The sequence below is a fragment of the Pogona vitticeps genome, chromosome 6, assembly GCF_051106095.1.
Source record: "Pogona vitticeps strain Pit_001003342236 chromosome 6, PviZW2.1, whole genome shotgun sequence".
Classification (NCBI taxonomy): domain Eukaryota; kingdom Metazoa; phylum Chordata; class Lepidosauria; order Squamata; family Agamidae; genus Pogona; species Pogona vitticeps.
The window spans coordinates 116,691,473-116,710,888 of NC_135788.1; the positions used below are offsets into that span (position 1 = coordinate 116,691,473).

Below are 19,416 nucleotides of genomic sequence, written 5' to 3' on the forward strand. Positions count from 1 at the left end.
CCGCTAGCCGATAGGGAGGGAAAAAAAAAACACCACATGAACCGTTCTGGCCGCCTCTTCTTCATGGCCGCATTTCCGGCGCCACTCTAGGCAGCGGGGAAAGGGAGACCTCGGCATCCTTCCTTTTCCATCCAACCCTTCCCTCGCCGGGAGCCGTTGGGCTTCGGCCGACGCGGCGCCGTGACGTCATATCCGGACGACGCAGAGCCGTTCCGAAACTCGGCCCTCCCACCCCTCCACCCTCCCGTCTTCGTCCTAGAGCCGCTCTAGTTGTTCTACTGCTCCGCGGGGCGCTCTGGCCGCCCGCGAGCCGCCTCTCGGTCGCCTCAACGGTCCGGGCGAGGGCGTTGAGGAAGAAGCCAGGCTTTCCCCGCGGCGCGAAACATTAGCCTCCCTCTCCTTCCCGCCACATTTTCCTCCCATTTAAAAAAAAAAAAGAGCAAGCCCCCCCCTCACACAACGGTTAGGCCCAGCGAGCCCAACTCCGGGCGGAAGTGACGCGCCTCGCCGGCCCGAAGTTGGGGAGGAGGAAGAGACTTCCGCCTCCGGTCGAGGAGCTGGGGGAAGAAAGGAGAAGGCGAAGGAGGTGGGAGGGGGAGCGTGGCGGCGGGGTCTCCCCCCTCGCTTCGTTGAGGTCGCTTTGCCCGTGGCCATGGAGGTGAGAGGGCTCGGGGGGGGAGGGGAGTGGACTCCGTCTGGAGGGGAGGATGATGATGGAGGAAGCTTTGTGCCTATAGAGGCGAGGAGGGAGTGGGGGAGCCATGGTGGGATTCTCTCCCCCCCATAGTATGGCTGGTCATAGCAAGGAAAGGCTTTCAGGCGAAGGGCGATCTCTCTCTTGTCGCTTTGACTCGTGTTCTTCGTGTCGTGGGAAGCGCCTGGATACAGGGTGTACAGGGAGGGAGGGAAGGACCAAGCATGGGATCTGTGGCTAAACGGTTGTGCCCCCCTCCCTCCCACTCACCCACGAGAAGAGGCGGTGAGCCCCATCCTGGGCTGGGGAGGGATCTCTCCATGTGTAGCCCCCCCCCAGCTGATCTCAGACTTTTAACTCCCCAGGAGCCTTAGCAAGACTGGGCAAGGGATCTCCCTGGAGGAAGGAATCGGGGATCTCGAAAGCCACCGTTTGAGAAGTCCCCCCCCCCCCCCCGATCTCCTCCTACTCCTGAGTCTAGACTGTAAATCTCATCCGCTCCAGTTGCTCTATAGAGAGTTTGTTGGAGAGTCTGGGAGGTGTGTAATATTACAGTCCCCAGATACACCATGTGGTATGGTGGATACAGTGATGGACGAAGGTTCTGGAGGCCAGAGGTTTGAATCCTTGCTCAGCCATGGACACTCACTGGGAGGGAGTGGAATTGGTAAAAACCACTCCTTAAATATTTCACTTACCTTGAAAGCCCTATTAGGATTGCTACAAGTCGGTTCCAATTTGATGTCACGAAACACACACACAATCAGAATGATCCCAGTTGATCACCTTGATCATCTGAATGGCCACCCTAAGACACAGGCCTACGGCTTTCTGATTTTCAACAATGTTCCCCCCCCCCCCCGTGTCCCCATACCTGGCTTGTGAGACAGTTGAGACAGCCAGGAGAGGGAGATTTACGGACTTGGAAGTGAAGGAAGCAGAGAGGTGTAGTGGGTGGAGGCTAAGGCGAGTGAGGGAGAGATTTGCTGGAAGGAGGGCATACTGTATTTAGTAAAGCAGCTCAAAGTTATAGGTAAGAGGCACAAAAGGATTGGAAAATATCCTGATCGAACGGGTCCTATTAAGGTCATATTGGGGATTATACTGGAAGTAGATGTGTTTGAGGTGACTGGTATAGTGGTACATGATGCTGTAGAAGGGTAGGATGTTGGGTGATGGAACAAGGCCACATATGTTTGGTTGTTTATTCATTTATGAAGTGCTCACAGCTGAGGAACGTGGTGGTGCTGTGGGTTAAACCGCAGAAGCCTCTGTGCTGCAAGATCAGAAGACCAGCCATCGGAAGATCAAATTCACGGGTCGCTTGTCCCAGCTCCCGCCAACCTAGCAGTTCGAAAGCATGTAAAAATGCGAGTAGATAAATAGGTACCACCTCAGTGGGAAGGTAATGGCGTTCCATGTGTAGTTGCGCTGCGACGTGACCATGGAAACAGTCTTTGGACAAACGCTGGAAACAGGGATGAGCACAGCGCCCTAGAGTCATACACGACTGGATTAAATGTCAAGGGGAACATTTGCCTTACACAGCTGATAGTCTCATAATGTTGTACATACAATATGGAACAGTACCTGCAAGCCATGTCCTATTGGATGTTTATGCATATGCAGAATCATAGAAATCGTTGTTGCTGAAGCGATAAGGTGCTGACCATACGCTAAGGCACAGCTTCCATGATTCTTTTTCTGAGGACATGCCTATTCAAAAAGATTCCTCTTGTCATTAGTGTTTAGTATCGACGTAAAATACGAAGGGTGAATTATATTGGGAAAGTGTGTCAAAAATAAGAAGAACTGCTGGATAGTTTAATGGGCTAGTCCTCTGGCTGTGGAGCTAGTGGGTGGGAGTTTGATTTCCGACTGTGCGTCTTTGACAGGGGCAGGACTCTATAGGGTCCTTTCCAGCTTCACATCTCTAAGATGTGGTATATGTAGGATGTATTAAGAGGCAAAAGTGTTGGAACTGTCCGAAAATAATTGGTGGGTCTAGTGAGAGTACTCCATAGAGGGGTTATTACCATCTGCCACCTTGTTAATCTATCAGTCTAACGTTGACCTTAAGAGGTGAACAGGACTGTAAGGGAGAAGGTGGTACAATGGGGCTGGGATATGATTACAGGTATTCTTATCAGAAAATAGTGCAAGGGTTGTGAAATTCATTTGGATGCACAAAGTTGAAATTTAAACGGTTGGATGGAGGGCACAGGAAATGTCTGGCCCTGTAGGCAACACCCATCAGCCCCAACTAGTATTCTCATGGTGTCAGTAAATATATCCTGAATTGGTTAAAGTGAGTATTTTGAAAATGACTAGGAAAGGTCTGGTTGATGTGTGAAGCTGGAACACCAGACGGTTTTCTAAGCCAGTAGATTTAAGATAGTTCTATGTGTAGAATGTGTAGGGCATGGTGCAGGGTTTTCTTAATAGTTAATTAGAATTCGCTTCCTCATATGTGCTGTCTTCCACTTACAGCATGCAAAGCTGATTTCAGGACATTTCAGTCTTCTGGGATACTCTATAAATGTCCTGCAAGTGACTGTGATAGAGAAGAATCTGCAAAAAATGAGAGTCAGTTGAGATAAGATCTATCCATGAGTTTCAGAGTGCATCCAAAGGATTAAATATTGACCAAGGCTTCTTAACTCACTATTGGTTTAAATATATATGTATTTTAATTCACAGTTTCCCCTACAATCTTCTGTAGGGACTACTGGTGCCAAACGTTTGGAGCTTCAGATGCTTTGGACTACAACTCCCACAGTCCTTTATCACTGGCAAAAAAAAAAAAAGATTGGGAAGTCTGGGAGTTGAAATCCAAAGCATCCCGAGTGCCAGAAGTTTGTCACCCTTTGGACTAGATTCCGAGAACTGACCAACTACTGCTTGATTGTCCAGGATAATAGACTCTTCCAGACTTGATCTTTGATTGAGGCTCCAACACACCTCAATGGAAATGTAGGGCTTTCAATTGAAACCAATGTTCTGTCTGTAAATTATTTGTAACAAGAGTACTCTTGTTAATCCTTATTAATCAATCTCCTGTGCCTACCCATATATATCACTTGTGGTTTTGCTTCATTCTGATATGTCTGAAGAAGTGGATGTATACATACATTATGAAATATAGCCGCCTCTAAGAGGCCACTACGCTTTTGGTAATCCATGGGGGTTCCTTCCAGCTCAGCAGTTCCAATTATTTGCCTGTTTTGTTTTAATTTTTGTCTGAATATGTCTTCTCCTGACCATGGATTATCCCTCTGTGACCTTTCATGATACTACTAGCCACTTTGAACAAGTGATGTTTCTCCTAACTGTGAAGTCTTGTTTACATGCTGCTTTCTGCCAGGGATTATATATCACACTTCTCCCTTGCTCCTTGTTTGTGCTAAATTTTCCAACAGAACACTTGCAAACACCAACTGAACACCTGCAAACGTATCAATTCCTTTCTAAGGAAATGTGGGCTTTTGGTTTTTATCATGGTGGGACTCCTTGACAGAGTGGTTGTTGGTACATAATATACAAATGTAGAGGAACAATTGCCAAAAGTATCTGCAGCCTTCTTCCTTGTCTCCAGCTACAATTCAAAGCAATGTCTCTCTCAGCCTTTGGTCTTCCTTCCTGATGTTGCCTCCTAGAAACCATTGGAGGTTGAAGGCCAAAAGTTGAGAAACATTGTATCAAGGCAGTGGTTCCCAATTTTCAATCTCCAGATCTTCTCGGACTGAAACTCCCAGAAGCCTTCACCACTAGCTGTGCTGGCCAGGATTTCTGGGAGTTCTAGCTCAAGAACATCTGGGGACCCAAGGTTGGATACCACGTCCTTAGTCCAAGACAGAACTTAGGGATGGCAGTATTTTCTGGGCACTTAAGATACTCTCAGGATTCCCCATCAGCTATATTCTTTGCTGTCTATTCCTTTAAGATGATGTTACTGCAGATACATTGGGATACATTCGTTCCTAGCCTTGGGTCACCAGATGCTAAGATCCTCTTAGGGCAGGGATCAGGGAACTTTTTTACCTTTTACCCCCCCCAAAAAAAAAATTTATATACGCTGACATTACCCACTTTATTTGAAAGGAAGGAAATCATACATTATTTGAATTCAAAATCTTATTGAATCTATTCAAAATTACTTTGAAAGCTTCAACTGACTTGAAAACTTCAAGTTTTGGAGAAATGATGTTGCTTCATATTGGATATGAGAGCATCAATATTGGGGCTCTGCTCATCCTCATTGCCCCCAGGATTTTCATTTTTACCCCATTTGGGGTAATTTACCCCTGTTTCCTGACCACTGTCTTAAGGTCTTGAGTACCTTTCCTCATTCCTTAAGAACTCTCTGGAACAAAGAAATCACTCACAGGTGATGGTAAATTGTTGGGTAGGATATGCTTGTACCATCATTATGATGACATGTGTTCCCTTTAGCGCTAGGAAGGGATTTCCCCCATCCGAATGTTAGTTACTTACTTTGCACATGCATGTTCTGTTGGAGCTTGGTTTGTGTGAGTCATGTGGAGTTGTTGCACACTCGAGTCCTGCACACAATCTGTGTTCTTCAGCCGGATCTACATTTGTCTAGACTGCACTCTGAACTCTGTGTGTGTGTGTGTGTGTGTGTGTGTGAGAGAGAGAGAGAGAGAGAGAGAGAGAGAGAGAGAGAGAGAGAGATGTCTTGTGCCTTTCTTGGATGGGAAGCAGCTGGAATCCATGAAGCACGGATCCTTCCATTCCTAGGTCTCACCGTGTGAGATTCATGGTGTATCAACCTCATCCTTTGTCATCCCCTCCACAGGCTGCCCATGTTTATCCTGGACTAGAGTTGTGCTGGAGGGTGTGGGTGAATCTTGCCCTATGCAATAATTTCTGAAGGAGTGTGTTTGAAGTGGTGTTGTCTATTTGTAGGAACACAGAATGGTGTGCCAGGGGAGTCTGGGTTTAGGCAGAGCTCCAAGCACCACTGGATTTGTCAAGATTACAAGGTCTCTGAAGATACGGTTTTCAGCTTGACTTCCTAGAAACCATCACCAGCCTAGCCAGTGGGCAGGGTTATTCCTTCCTTACTGCACCCAAGCAGTAATTAGAGGGCCATTGTGTGGAGCTCAAGACTATGTCAAGTAGTGGGAACATTAAGTACATCCAGAAATAGGTATATATACCGTATTTTTCCATGTATAAGACTATACTTTTGTCTAAAATCTTTAAACTAAAAATTGAGGGTCGTCTTATACACGGAACTAAGCTGAGGAGAGAACAAAAACGAGTGGAGGGGGAAAGCAGGGATCAAAGCAATCCTTCAGCGCTTTGATCCCTTTCCCCCCTACACTTGCTAAGCCCCACTTAGATTTCTTAATTATGGATTAGAAAAGTGGGGGACATTTTATTCATGGGGGCATCTTATACACGGAAAAATACGGTATCTCTCTCTGTAGGTTCGTGCCTTCCACCCTGTGTAACCCATTTATTTCTTTGCAAGAGGAGGGCCTTTGTGTGGTTGCTAGCCCTTTTCAACATACTTTCTTCCATTCCTTCATCCATGAGCCCGGGTGGTGTCTCGGTTAGAGCAGGGGGTGGGCGAAACCCAGCCCCCCCCCCCAAGATAGGGTTGAACTCCCAGCATTCCTTAAACGGGCTGGGGTTGATGGGAACTGCAGTCCTCCAATTTCTGGAGGGCCATGCTTTGCCCACCCCAGGCACTTGTGAGATCTGGGTTTAAGCCCCCACCGTGCCCCAAAACCCACCGAGGGGCCTCGGGACTGGTCTCCCCTTCAGGCGGTTCACCCTCTGTGGGTGAAGGAGAATGACAAAATGGTGGCCGGTGTGGTGGAATCAGGGCTAGAAGACTTGGATCTTCATAGGAGCTTTATCCCTGGCTTGAATAGAGCTTGTGGGGGACACGGGAGACTGTGGCAGGCGTGACCTTTCCTTTCAAAATGTTCCTTCACTCTTAAGTTTTCCCCGGTGTGGCCAAGCCATCTTGTGCGGAGATCCATGATAGAAGATGGGATCTGGCGATGCAGGCAGAGGTCTGTTGTAGATGACCGGTAGTCACCTTTTCACATCAGCCTAGAGCAGGGGACTTCGTTCATAGCCTTCTTTTTAAAAACGTTTTGCTTAGGGACACAAAGACCTTGACCAAAGGTGGGTGGGTGGGTGGTATTAGTTTATTGGACCGCGGTTCCCAGAATTCTCCACGATGGAACAGGATCAACAGCCCTGTTGGCTTGGGGGAATAATCCTGGGAGTTGTACATCAATAAAGTCGCATCCCAGTCAGTACCACTGACTTTTAAATTAGTAGTAGTCTGAACCAGCCAAAGCTTGATAGCATTTAGAACAATCTCATCAAACTGGAGCCTTCCAGAGGGATTGGACTACAGTTCCCAATATCCCCCAGCCAGTGTGGCCGTACGGGTTGCGTTCTAGGCCTCTGGAGGCGCTCAGCTGTGGACATCTCTAGTTTATGTCTCAAATGAAGCTGAAGAAGACTTGACTTGGACTTCTCCACTTGACCACAAAGCTTCATAAACGATGCCAGGAGCCCCGGTTGCTACCTCGCAGGGCTGTTGTGTAGAGAACACAGGGTAGAGGTACAAAAATGGTACCTAGTGGTTGAGCTGCTTGGAGGAAGGGCAAGAGAAGGAAAAAAATTGAGTTAAAAATTCAGCCCACTATCTGTGGAATAAGGTGCCTTTCGACTGCGAAGGCAAATTTGTCCAGATGTATTTAATGTTCTGTGAGTCCATATGGGTGGAGGGTTTTTTTTGGGGTGGGGGTCGGACGCACAATACAGAAGTAGCGATGCTAATGGCTCCCCTTCTCTCCTAAAGTTCCCTGGAGGAAACGAGAATTACCTGGCGATCACGGGGGCGACTCATCCCTTTTTGTCGGGGGCCGAGGTGAGATGGGGCGACTGCCGGGATTTTCCCAGGGCGTGCGGGCAAGATGGGTGGTGATCACGGAGGGTGGGATCTGTAGGGCGTCAGGTTGAACGACAGAGGCCAGGGACGCGTCTGGCCTTTCCAACACGGTGGCAGAGTACGCGGTTTGCGGGCGGATTGTCCCGGTCCAGTCCCGGATGTTTTACGTTCAGAAAAATTAGGTTGCAGGCCTGAAACGTGAAAGTTTTTTAAAATACAGTGGTGCCTCGCTAGACGATGATAATCCGTTCCACTGAAATAGCTGTTTAGCGAAATCATTGTCTAGCGAAAAGGAAATTGTCGTCTAGTGAAAATCAGTTTGCAAAGCAGGGACCAAACATTGTCCAGCGAAATTCCCCCATAGGAATCACTGTTTTGCCAATCACTATAGCGATCGCAAAAAGTCAATGTCTAGCAAAAAAATTGTCATGCGGGGTAACTGTCTCTCGAGGCACCACTGTAATGATTCTTATTATAGGTTACAGTGTCTTTAAAAGGCAACTTTTTGTCTTGTGACAACATTTAAAAAGTCACTTGTTAACATTAAATGTTTTACTCATCCATTTTGGTGTAATTTTTTTTTAAGTCCCAAGGCTGCGGTGGACCCTTTTCTGTCCTTCCACACATTGTTTGGTGGCAGTTCCAAGCGTTTGTTGTTCTCAGCTGCACCGCTTAGGACTGATGGGAGTGGTAGTCCGGCCACCACTGGAGAGTCACTCCTGCAACGCCCGTGTCAAAAGTATGCCCAGTATCAAAGGGCATTTCAGATAAAGCTCATTATTCTGACAGAACTGAGCCCCTCTGGAGAACATCCATTATAGTCTGACAGAATTAGATGCCTCTTTTGTGTAGCTTTTGTGCTTAATTTAGAGGCTCCTCGTAATCAGGAGCCTTATCCAGTGGTTCCCAACCTTGGCCCCCCCCCCAATGTTCTTGGACTGCATCTCCCCCATAATCCTGGCCAGCACACCTAGTGGTGAAGCTAAACACAGTTTTATTTAGTTTCTGTAGGAATCTGTCTCTAAAAAGCTGCTTCTAATCAGACTAAGGCAACATTGGGGGAAGAGGGATATTTGAGTTGCGTTGCAGAAGCTTCCTGGCTTTTTGTGTATCTGAGCTTCGTTTTTCTCTCTCTCTCTTCCCGTCGCCTTCAGACGTTCCACACGCCAAGCCTGGGAGATGAAGAGTTCGAAATCCCGCCCATCGCGCTGGACGCCGACCCATCCCTCGCAGTGGCCGATGTTGTCGGCCACTTTGATGACCTGGGGGACCCTGTGACAGCCCGAGATGCTACTTTCTCAGCCCAGTATGGGGTGCAGGCACTTGACATCCCTGTGGGAATTAGCCACGGCCTCATGGAGCAAGGAGGCGGGCTGCTGAGTGGTGGGCTGGCCATGGTAAGTCCGGGGGTGTCGTCCTCGCTCTGAAAGGAAGGTAGCATGAGCCCAAAGATGTTTTGAGGGGATGGGGTATTGGTGTGATAAGAGAGATGCTAGCCTGCAACTTCTCGAGGGGTTCTTCTAGATTCCCCTTGGCCATCATGGTATCTTGTCTCCGTGCATCATTTCTGACCGTTGACTAAACTGGACAGAGTTGACTGGAGTCTCAAAAGTCTAGAAATCACAGTGGGTGGGAAGTTATTCAATCTGGAGGGTGGCCTTCCATCAGCCCTGTCACCTTGTGTTGATTTTCACCCCAAAAGGGGAGAACTTGGATGCCTCCAGAGGTAGTGACTCTTTGAGACAAAGTTGAGCACAGGACTGATTGGCCAGTGCCCTGATGCAGAGCACTTCACTGGTTTTGCTATCGATCCCCTTGTAGGACATTTCCAAAGTGGTAGCCGTGCTAACCTTTTCCAACAAAAACAGTAAAGAGTAGTTTAAAGGCCAGCAAATTTTGTGTAGCATTGTTTTTTGTGGACTACAGCTCAGTTCCTCAGATGCAGTCAGCAGAATCAAACTTGTTTGTCTTTATGCCACAACAATGTGGCACAGTGGTTTAGGAGTGCTGGACTGAGACTCAGGCAGGGGTCTCTACTGAGCCATGAAACCCTCTGGATGTCAGTCCCCCTCTCTTTCTCAGGTCGACATGCCTATGGAGTCAAAAGTCTATTAAGTATTCTTAAGGGTATTTTTTTTCCTAATAAGAAAATTATCTGTTTCATTTAATAAGCAGATTCAGCTGGAGGTTGGCAAATTCTTAGATACCCACAGGAATCATAATACAGTAGGATCCCCATATCTGCGGGATTGGTATTAGTGGTTTCACTTATCCACACTCTGAAAAGATTAAAAGAAAATTTGGGGGGGTCATGTTCCCTGTGACCCAAGCTCTGAGGTCACACTAGCACCTAGATTTATAGGCGCTCACCTTTCTACCACCACCTCTATGACCTGAGTTGCCACTTCCCGTCTCTTTCCTCTCCTCTTTATCCAGGACTTGGATCACCCCATGGGGACTCAGTACAGCGCCAACCCCCCTGTCACCATCGACGTGCCTATGGCGGACATCAGCTCCAGCCTGATGGGACACGGCCAGCTCACCACCATCGACCAGTCGGAGCTCAGCTCTCAGCTCGGCCTCAGCCTGGGAGGCGGTGCCATCCTGCCCCCGGCCGCCCAGTCGCCCGAGGAGCGGCTCTCGCCCACCCCGTCGCCCGCCAGTTCCATGCACGAGGAAGAGCCGGAAGAGATCAGGAGGGTGAGTCTTGGCCCCTTGGTGATGGGAAGGGTAGGAAAGGCGCCGGGCCCAGAGCCATGGAACAGATCATAGCATATAGAGTATGGCTTGGATTCAAGCTATCTCCAGAAGCATGTCTCCTTTGATGAGCCTTGTTGTTTAGTCATTAAGTCATGTTTGAATCTTCACGACCCCATGGACCAGAGCACGCCAGGCCCTCCTGTCTTCCACGGTCTCCTGGAGTTGGGTCAAGTTCATGTTGCTCGATTAGATGACCCTGTTCAGCCATCTCGTCCTCTGTCGTCCCCTTCTCCTCTTGCCCTCACACTTTCCCAACATCAGGGAAATGAGCCTACTCAGGTGTTAAGATCATGAGGGCAGGCCTTCCTCTCACCCCCCCTTTCACTGGTGTATTTGGTGAGTACACAGGAGAGGGACTTCTCTGTGGCTACTGTCAGACTCTGGAACTCCTTGCCACAGGAAACCAGGCTGACCCCATCTTTGCTGTCCTTCCGCAAGGAGTCGAAAGACCTTTCTCTCCAGCCAAGCTCTCCCTGAGTGACCAGCTATCTGAGTAGGGTTCTTAAGCAGTGTCTTCTGCCTTGTTGCTCGGAAGATGATTTTGGTGTTGTTTTCATTTCCTGTCTTTTAGTGCAGCATTCGTTTGATGCTTTTTAGTATTTGAATACTTACTGTTCTTACCTTTCAATGTTGTCTTTTAACATTGCAAGCCACCTTGGGACCTTTTTTTAAGGAAAAAGGGGGGGGGAATATTTTAAATAAAGGAGCGATCTTGATGCATGAAAAAGAAAGGTGTCGCACTTGGGCATGCTCTTCTTCTCAGGCGGTCTTCTTATGTTCCTTTTTGGATTTTCAGTGATGAAAGATGGGCACGAACTGCTGGTTCGGAGATTCATAGCGGTTCGTTCTTGGGATGCACAGGTGTTCCGTGAGTGTCCCGGCTTGCCTCCCCCACCCCTTCCAGTGGGTGGCCACTCTGGGGCAGCGTCCTGGGCTTCCCTGTCCTGCCCCCCTCCTCTGGGAGGGTGCCTGCCAGAGGAGGTAGGAGAAGGAAGCCGGAGCCACCGCAGAACCACCCGTGCGTCCAAAGAACGAACCACTATGTGCCCATCTCTGTTCATGATGAATAGGGCCTGTTTTCCCTGCCCTCAGTCACTGTCATTCTGGGATGAGGCCAATGCTCATCAGTTGATCTAAGACGTTCTGACTTGATGGCACAGAACTACTGTGCCCATTGCTCAGAGCACGTGCTGGATCCATGTGTTGATCACAGGAGTAGAGATCTAAAATTTCTGAACATTTCCATCTTTTCCAGAAATAAATGGGAGGGGGGGGGGAGAGAAACACTGTTTCATTTCAGGGAAAGAAGGAAATTTTTGGAATTTTTACATCTCTAAGCAGGAGTGCATAAAAAGAATGGTGGCCTCCTCAGAGGCTATGGGCCAGCAGTGCCTAACGTCGCCCCAATCAGCATAGCTAGTGGGAAAGGATGATCAGGATTTTAATCTGGGGTGGTGGTGGAGAACTCCATGCATCGCACACAGGGGCTTACCAGGAAGCAGAGAACAAAACCTGTGCAGAGACATTTGAACTGTTGCAGTGGTCCACAATCTACAGAGCTTTCTGACCCTGTCTGTCGTCTCTTCCCATAGCAAGTCTCCATCGCTAAGCCGCTCCCGACAGCCTCGGCAGTGCCGACGCCAGCCGCGGCCCCCGCAGCGGTGGTGGTGGATGCCGGCAAGAAGCCAAAGCCCACCAAGAAGCAGAAGAAAAAGAAAGACCCCAACGAGCCCCAGAAGCCCGTCTCGGCTTATGCCCTGTTCTTCCGCGACACCCAGGCGGCCATCAAGGGGCAGAACCCCAAAGCCACCTTCGGGGAGGTCTCCAAGATTGTCGCCTCCATGTGGGACAGCTTGGGGGAGGAGCAGAAGCAGGTAGGTGCTGGAAGGGAGCTGTCCGGGGCTGGGGTTGAGTGAGGAAGAAGGGCGAGGTCATCTGGGAGGAGGAGATGAGGAGGAAGGGGAAACTGGGGAGACTGAGATGGGGGGGCTCAGGGGAAAACATGACCAAGATTTACAACCAGAGGAGGGTGTAACGATCCACCCAGTGTTCCCTGTTTGTTTCCCTCAAACACAGGTACACATTCTGGATATGTTAATTCTTTCTTCTGCTACCACCAGTGGATCTCTCATCCGCATTGCCCCGTATATGCCTCAGACACATGCTGCTAATATACTGTATTTTTCCGTGTATACGACTATACTTTTGTCTAAAATCTTTAGACTAAAAATTGAGGGTTGTCTTATACATGGAAGTAAGTTGAGGAGAGAACAAAAACGAGTGGAGGGGGAAGCAGGGATCAAAGCAATCCTTCAGCGCTTTGATCCCTTTCCCCCTACACTTGCTAAGCCCCATTTAAGATTTCTTGATTTTGGGTTAGAAAAGTGGGGGGTGTCTTATACATGGGGATGTCTTATACACGGAAAAATACGGTACATTGTTTATTTATCTTTTGGTTTTTAATCACAGATGTTCTTTTATTATTGTTTAGGATCACTCATTAAACTTCTCATAATTGATTACACGTTTGCTTATTCAGGTGTTGTATTTACTTATTCACATTAACCAACTCATTAATATTCTCTATCTATTTAGCTTTACTATTCCTTTTATCTCCTTCCCATTCTCTCTCTAACTCTCCAACTTTCCAATTCTCTCTTCTTAACTCTCCACCAACTCCTCTCTAGCTGCCTCCCTCTGTCCACCTGTCCCCTTGACCCCACCCCTCCTGTCTTCTCATAGGCTCCTGCCCTTGAGCTTCAGCTATGATTGACAGGAGGGATGTGGGCATTCTGCCACAGAGGGTTTTTATCCTTCGGTAGGAGGCATGGAGGACACAGGGCTCTCCAAATGTTGCTGGTCCATAGCTACCCATCGGTAGTTTGCTACTGGAGGAAAGGGAGCGGGGAAATGGGTTAGTGGAAGGCGCAGTGGATTCATTTGCCCTCGCTTGGCTTTCTTGATAGCAGGAGTGGGTAGGACACGGTGGGCCACCAATCCCTCTTTCCCCCCAGCCGGGGTGACCCAAAGGGGACGAAGGATGATCGGGGTTGTGCTCTAGCGACATCTGGATGGCCACTTGTGGTTGCAACTGTCTGGTTCAGTTCTGCCTCTCTCGTGACTTAACTCTTTTTAGCTGTTGGGCAGAATTCTCGCTGCCGTTCCACCTTTCCTCGCTCGGGTTTGAATGAAATTGAAATTAGGGGCCTCCTGGCCACCGACCGCACACTCTCTTGCTCAACGATGGGCCTTCCCATTTGACAAAGAGAAAGCCACCCCCAGCTTGATTTCCAGGTTCTTTTTTTCCCTACCTGACTACATTTTGGCCAAGAGGGCGAGTGTCCTGCACTTGAGAGCGGAACGCCGTACAGAGGGAACCCTCAAATCTGCGGTGAAGAGGTCCCAAGCCTCCTTCTCCGCCCCCCCCCCAAACCGATATTGAAAAACACGGACAATCTCTTCCCTTTTCCTTTGCAGGTCTACAAGCGGAAAACGGAGGCAGCCAAAAAAGAATATTTGAAAGCGCTGGCGGCGTATCATGACAACCAGGAGTGCCAGGTAGTTATGGATGTTTTCCTTCCATTCATATCCTTCCTCTCCTCCCATTGAGCTCAAGCTACCACACACCTCTCTCTTCCATACATTGAATCCCCACAACAACCCTGCAGAGCAGGCTAAGAGAAAGAGAATGACTGACCCATGGTCCCGAGGGCCATCTCCTAAGTCCAGCATTCTAACCACTACACCACACTGCCTGTGGCTTCTTAGACTGAATAAGAAAGTGCTCTTTTTAAATTGATTATACCTTGATTTCCCTCCAGTAAACTCAAGGCCCTCCTCCATGCCACTGTCTGCTAAGAACTGACCTGCAAAGCAGGTCAGGTTGAAAGAATGGGACTGGGTCCCCACCATCTTGGCATGGTAAAGACCTAAACCTGGCTGTCCCGGGTTTCAGTCCGACACTTTAATGTCTACCTCCCAAAGCAACATGCTCAGCTCCCCTCCCACTTTATCCTCGTATCATAGCTCGTCAGGGATTTCAGCGTGAATCCTGCCAGTCTTGTTGGTGGGTGGCCTAAGGGTAGGGAACCTCCCTACGTGGGTAGCTAGGTTTGGCCCCTTCTGCGTTCACATCCTCTCCAGGCCAGGCGTTTCACAACTCAACGAGCCACCGAGGATGGTGCTTTCAATGGAAGATGCTCTGCTTTTTATGGGTAGCTTTTCATGCTTTCACATTGCTTAACTACAGTGGTTGTTTTAATGCAAAACATGTAGTTGATGGCCAAAATCCCATTAGCAATTTACCTCCGTGTAAGTAAAATTCCAAACCAGATTGCTGCTAATTAATGAGATGCCGGCCATGTTACTGTTCTTCCTAAGTGTTCAAGACAAGATGCCCAGGATCCTCCTGTCATATGACTAGGAATGCAACCAGCACCTTAATTCTTAATTTGCCACTATAGTTTCACTTACCCGCACATGTATTGTCAATAGGAACCTGGCCATTGGAACTTACAGTAGGACCCCCATGTCCACAGGGGATTGGTTCCAAGCCCACCAACACATGCGGCTGAAAAACACGGATTATACCAAACCCTATTCCTCTAGTAAATGCTATGGTCTGTGGCTCCCTTGAGTGGCCACTTTTGGTAACTTCCTCTTTAGAAATATATATTTCTAGGATTTTTCTTTTAATATTTTCAGGCTCTGTGTGTGTGTGTGTGTGTGTGTGTGTGTGTGTGTGTGTGTGTGTGTGTGTGTGTGTGTGTGTGTGTGTGTGTGTGTTGTGTGTGTGTGTGTGTGTGTGTGTGTGTGTGTGTGTGTGTGTGTATATATATATATATATATATATATATATATATATATATATATATATATATATATATATATATATATATAAGTGAATCAGTGGATACAGATCCCGTGGATAAGGGGGTTCTTCACTGTACATATTTTCGTGTTAGCCGTGTCTGTTTTGTTACTGGTTCACGAGCCACCTTGGGTCCCCATCCTGGAAGGGAGCTGGGAGATTAGACGAGAGAACAGAACACTCTTAACCCCTGAACCCTCTGGGTTTTTGTCTCTCCAGGCGGTCGTAGAAACGGTAGAGCCGGACACGATCTCCTCGCCGCCCGAGCAGCCGGTGCCCGCTGCCGAATCGACCTCCCCGCCAGCCCCTGTGCCGCCCACCCCGCCGGCGCTCGAGAGCCCTCCTCCCCCGCCCACCATCGTCCCGGCCCAGCCCACCATGTTGGTGACCTCCGGAGCCGGGCCCCAGGCGGGGGGCCAGACCAGCATCACCAAGATCATCATCCCCAAGCAGATGCTGCCCTCTTCCTTAGCGGTGACCTCCCAAGGGGGCGTGGTGACCGTCATCCCGGCCACCATGGTGACCTCCCGGGGAATCCAGCTGGGGCAGCTGCAGGCCGGGACGGGCACCACGCAGATCGTGACCCGCTCGGTCTTGGCGGCGGCGGCGGCCGCAGCCTCCTCCATGCACCTGCCCCGGCTCCAGCCTCCGCCCCTCCAACAGATGCCCCAGCAGCCGCCCGCTCAGCCGGTCACCATCCTGCAGCAGCCCCCGCCCCTCCAGGCCATGCAGCAGCCTCCCCTGCAGCAGAAAGTGCGCCTCAACCTCCAGCAGCCCCCGCCCCCTCTGCAGATCAAGATCCTGCCTCCCCCGGGCTTGCAGATCCAGCCCATTGCCCTGCAGACAGAAGAAAGCAGCCCGGAGAGACCCAGCGCCGAGATCCAGACTTCTCCGGAGCCCGTGGATGTCGTTCCAGAGGTAAGAGGGAAGTGCCTTCGGGGTGTGTGTGTGTGCAATGCTTCCAAAGTCTTCCTGCTTGGTTATACGTAAAGAGAATCTGCCCCACAAAACCTCTTCTTTTAGTGGCACAGCCCACACTGGGTGTTAAAGAAAGCCTCTTCCCGGTCCACGGCCTCTCATCTGTAGGATGGATGCCTTCCAAGAAGCACTTCCCACCGCATAGGGTCATGGAGTTGGAAGGGACCCCATTGGGTCTGGCCTTCTGCTCCATGCAGGAATAATTCAGAGGATATCTGCCAGGAGGTGGTCTAAATTTCTCTTGAATGCCTCCAGTGTTGGCACACCCACCACTTCTCTAGGTCATGTTTTCCATTGTCGTACTGCTCTAACAGTTACAAAGTTTTTCCTGATACTCAACTGAAATCGGGCTTCCTGTCCCTTGAGCCCACTCTGGGGTGATCATGGATAGATTCTACCCCTCCGAGTCTTTCAAATATTTGAAGAGTGTTATCCTATCTCTCCTCGTTCTTCTTTTATCCATGCTAAACACGTCCAGTTGTATCAGCCTTTCCTCCTAGGGCTTGGTTCCCAGTCCCGTAATCCTCCTTGTTGCCCTCCTCTGGACTTGCTCCAGTTTGTTGGCATCCTTCTTGAAGTACGTTGTCTTGAAGTAACCACTTTGTGAATTTCCTGTCCCAGGTGGAGTCGCCAACACCGATGCATGTGGAGCTGGTGTCCGAATCGCCGGTGGCTGCGTCGCCCCGGCCACGCTGCATCCGGGCAGGCTGCGAGAACCCGCCGGTGGCCAACAGCGACTGGGACAACGAATACTGCAGCAACGAGTGTGTGGTGAAACACTGCAGGTGCGTGAACGAAGCCCGCCGGCCCGTGTGTCACATCGGGTATCTGGCCAGCTACATCCTAATGTGGGAGGCATGGGGAAGCCAGTCACTTAAACAGCAGCTGTAAAGTGCCTGACTGTGTCCACAACAAGTCTTAACAACATATGGCTTCACCTTTTTGAGCTTTCCTAAGGAAGTCTTGGTCTCAAGGGGTTTTGGTCCCCTTGCTTATGATGAGCTGCAGTCGGGGTAGTCTCACTCTCATGCTGGAGGCAAAAACACTCTTGGGCGGGTTGCCTGGCTTCTCAGCAGGCGATCTTCATGGGAAATGGATCAGGTTTCCTTTCCCTAATCATGTCCAAACCATGAGTGCCAAAGAAAGGATTTGCCACACTTAAGAGAACACAAAGAATTGTAAAATATTTAAAAGGGGAGGTGGGGAATGCCTCATGCAGACAATGCCCAGCCCACCTTCCCCATCTCTGGTGGCTTCACAAGCAATTATGAAATACTCTGAACTGGAAAAGAACAAAGTAGCAGAAAGAATGGAAAACCCATCTTTGACACATTAGGAGCAGAAAAGCACCTACATCGTTGTCGGGCCAGTGGAGATTTATTAGGCTACAAATCCCATCATCCACAGCTCTGTGGAGTGGAATTGATAGGGAATATAGTCTGACACATCTGGAGGCTAGAAGGCTTCATTATATTGGTTGACAAAGGACCTGGTGGTCAGGCGGGAATCCTGACCAGAACACCTTCCACTAGAAATTGGGGACATGCTGCAACATTTTGTTACAGTCTTTATAGTGGTTGGCCAGGGCATCGTGTGGGCTAAGGAGCCCCTCCTCCATTAAAGGTTTAGCCCAATATTCAAGGGTGTGTCTCTCTCCAAAGAAATAAAATCACTGCACCTAAAATCTCGCTGCCTCTGACGTTCCTGTTTTTTTCTTTCTCTCTCCTCTTTTCACAGGGATGTGTTCCTAGCTTGGCTGGCTTCTCGCAATCCCAGCAACAATGTTGTATTTGTGAAATAACCCCCACCCTTTGGGGGGGTGTCCTGGGGCAGGAAATGACTGCCCCCCCTACACACACTTTTTTTTCCAACGGACGACCAAAAAAAGAGGAAGGAAAAGGATCGAGAACGGCCATGCAACTTTGGGGTGGGAAACGGTGGAGCAAAACATTGGTACATCACCTGGAGACCCTTCTGCAAGAGACAACGTCACCCCTTCTGGGTGGGGAGGGGAAGGGAAGAAGGCTTGGGTGCTGCAGACTTTATTTCCCCCCCCTTATTTTTTTTTCTCCCTATACATGATCCCTTGATCTGTTTTCTTTTTTCCCTCTTCCTTGATGGAGCCGATTAAAGCTGGACGAGGGATGCCGACCAAGGGCCTGTCAGATGCTACTTGGGGTGGGGGCAGAGGAAAAGAGCCACCCTCCAATCTTGGGAGAATGTTACGTGTCGCGTTTCTGCTCTGGAAGGAAGGGTGAAAACCCAGTTTTGGACGCCAGGGGCTCCCTGTGGGAATGAGGTGCCCCGATCCCTCCCCACCTCTGGAGCAGCACAGCATGGGTGTGCGACTGCGGTCCTGCTGCTGTTTCTACCCAGCGCTCCCCATTGGTCCCAACCAGCAGTTAGGGGTGGGGGGTAGCAAATCTAGAAACATCTGGAGGGCAACTGCGCCCACCTGAGTAGCCACGGTGGGCAGGTGGCCCTAAAAGATAACACGGTTGGATTTTTTGGGGGGAGGATGTAAAGGTCTGGGGAAGGTGGGTTAGGACAGAACTCCCATCATCCCCCAACCCATCGGCGAGGGGTGATGAAAATTGTGCTCTAACAAGAGCTAGAGGGCCACGTGTTCCCTTTGGCTCCAAGTGTTGCTCCTCCCTTCTCAATCCGTTGCCTGACCCTTTCGTGGAGATCTCTGGCCAGTTCCAGATCTCCACAACACAGGGGCTGCAGAGGCTGGGGTGCAGGCAGTGTGAGATTTCAAGCACAGAACCATAAGAAAACTGCAACTATCCTCCGCACCATGCAGGTGGGACCAGGAGGGAAAACTTGTTTGGCCCTGGCTGTGTCCAGGGGCTGTTTTGCAGCTGGACTAGTTAGGTGTCTGGGGCAGAAACAAACACACACGCAAACATGGTTTTCTGTTTCTCGGCTATACACCAGTGCCAGCGGTGGGCTCGTCGGCCCCTCTGCAGCATGGAAAACTGGCTCAGGGTGGTTTCCCAGCCCTTCAAAAGCAGATTTTTTTTTTTTAATAAAGAGGGAAGAGGAATTATGGGAGAGGTGGCGCTCTTGAGTTGCTTTGTGTCTTAGGTTGCTGAGCCTTCGAATCGCCCACTAAACACCCGCCCGCCGGGTTCTTTGCCACCAGAAGTGGGAAGGCAGGAGAGCAGC

General features: G+C 49.6%; 1 protein-coding gene across 1 annotated transcript; it reads left to right on the forward strand.

Annotated features, from left to right (window-relative positions):
- The first annotated feature begins 234 nt into the window (after nt 1-234).
- TOX4 (TOX high mobility group box family member 4) lies at nt 235-18,396 on the forward strand. The gene is made up of 9 exons (XM_072977012.2): nt 235-658; nt 7,548-7,616; nt 8,792-9,034; nt 10,074-10,337; nt 11,990-12,271; nt 13,875-13,955; nt 15,487-16,185; nt 16,867-17,030; nt 17,983-18,396. The coding sequence occupies exons 1-9, from the start codon at nt 653-655 to the stop codon at nt 18,044-18,046; spliced, it is 1,872 nt and encodes a 623-aa protein (XP_072833113.2). The 5' UTR covers nt 235-652; the 3' UTR covers nt 18,047-18,396.
- The last annotated feature ends 1,020 nt before the right edge of the window (nt 18,397-19,416 follow it).

Bases quoted from the DNA above. Each gene is read 5' to 3' on its own strand.
- TOX4 (XM_072977012.2), top strand. The intron at 13,956-15,486 runs GTAGTTATGGAT...TTGTCTCTCCAG, and splicing joins ATGACAACCAGGAGTGCCAG to GCGGTCGTAGAAACGGTAGA. The intron at 17,031-17,982 runs GTGCGTGAACGA...CTCTTTTCACAG, and splicing joins TGTGTGGTGAAACACTGCAG to GGATGTGTTCCTAGCTTGGC.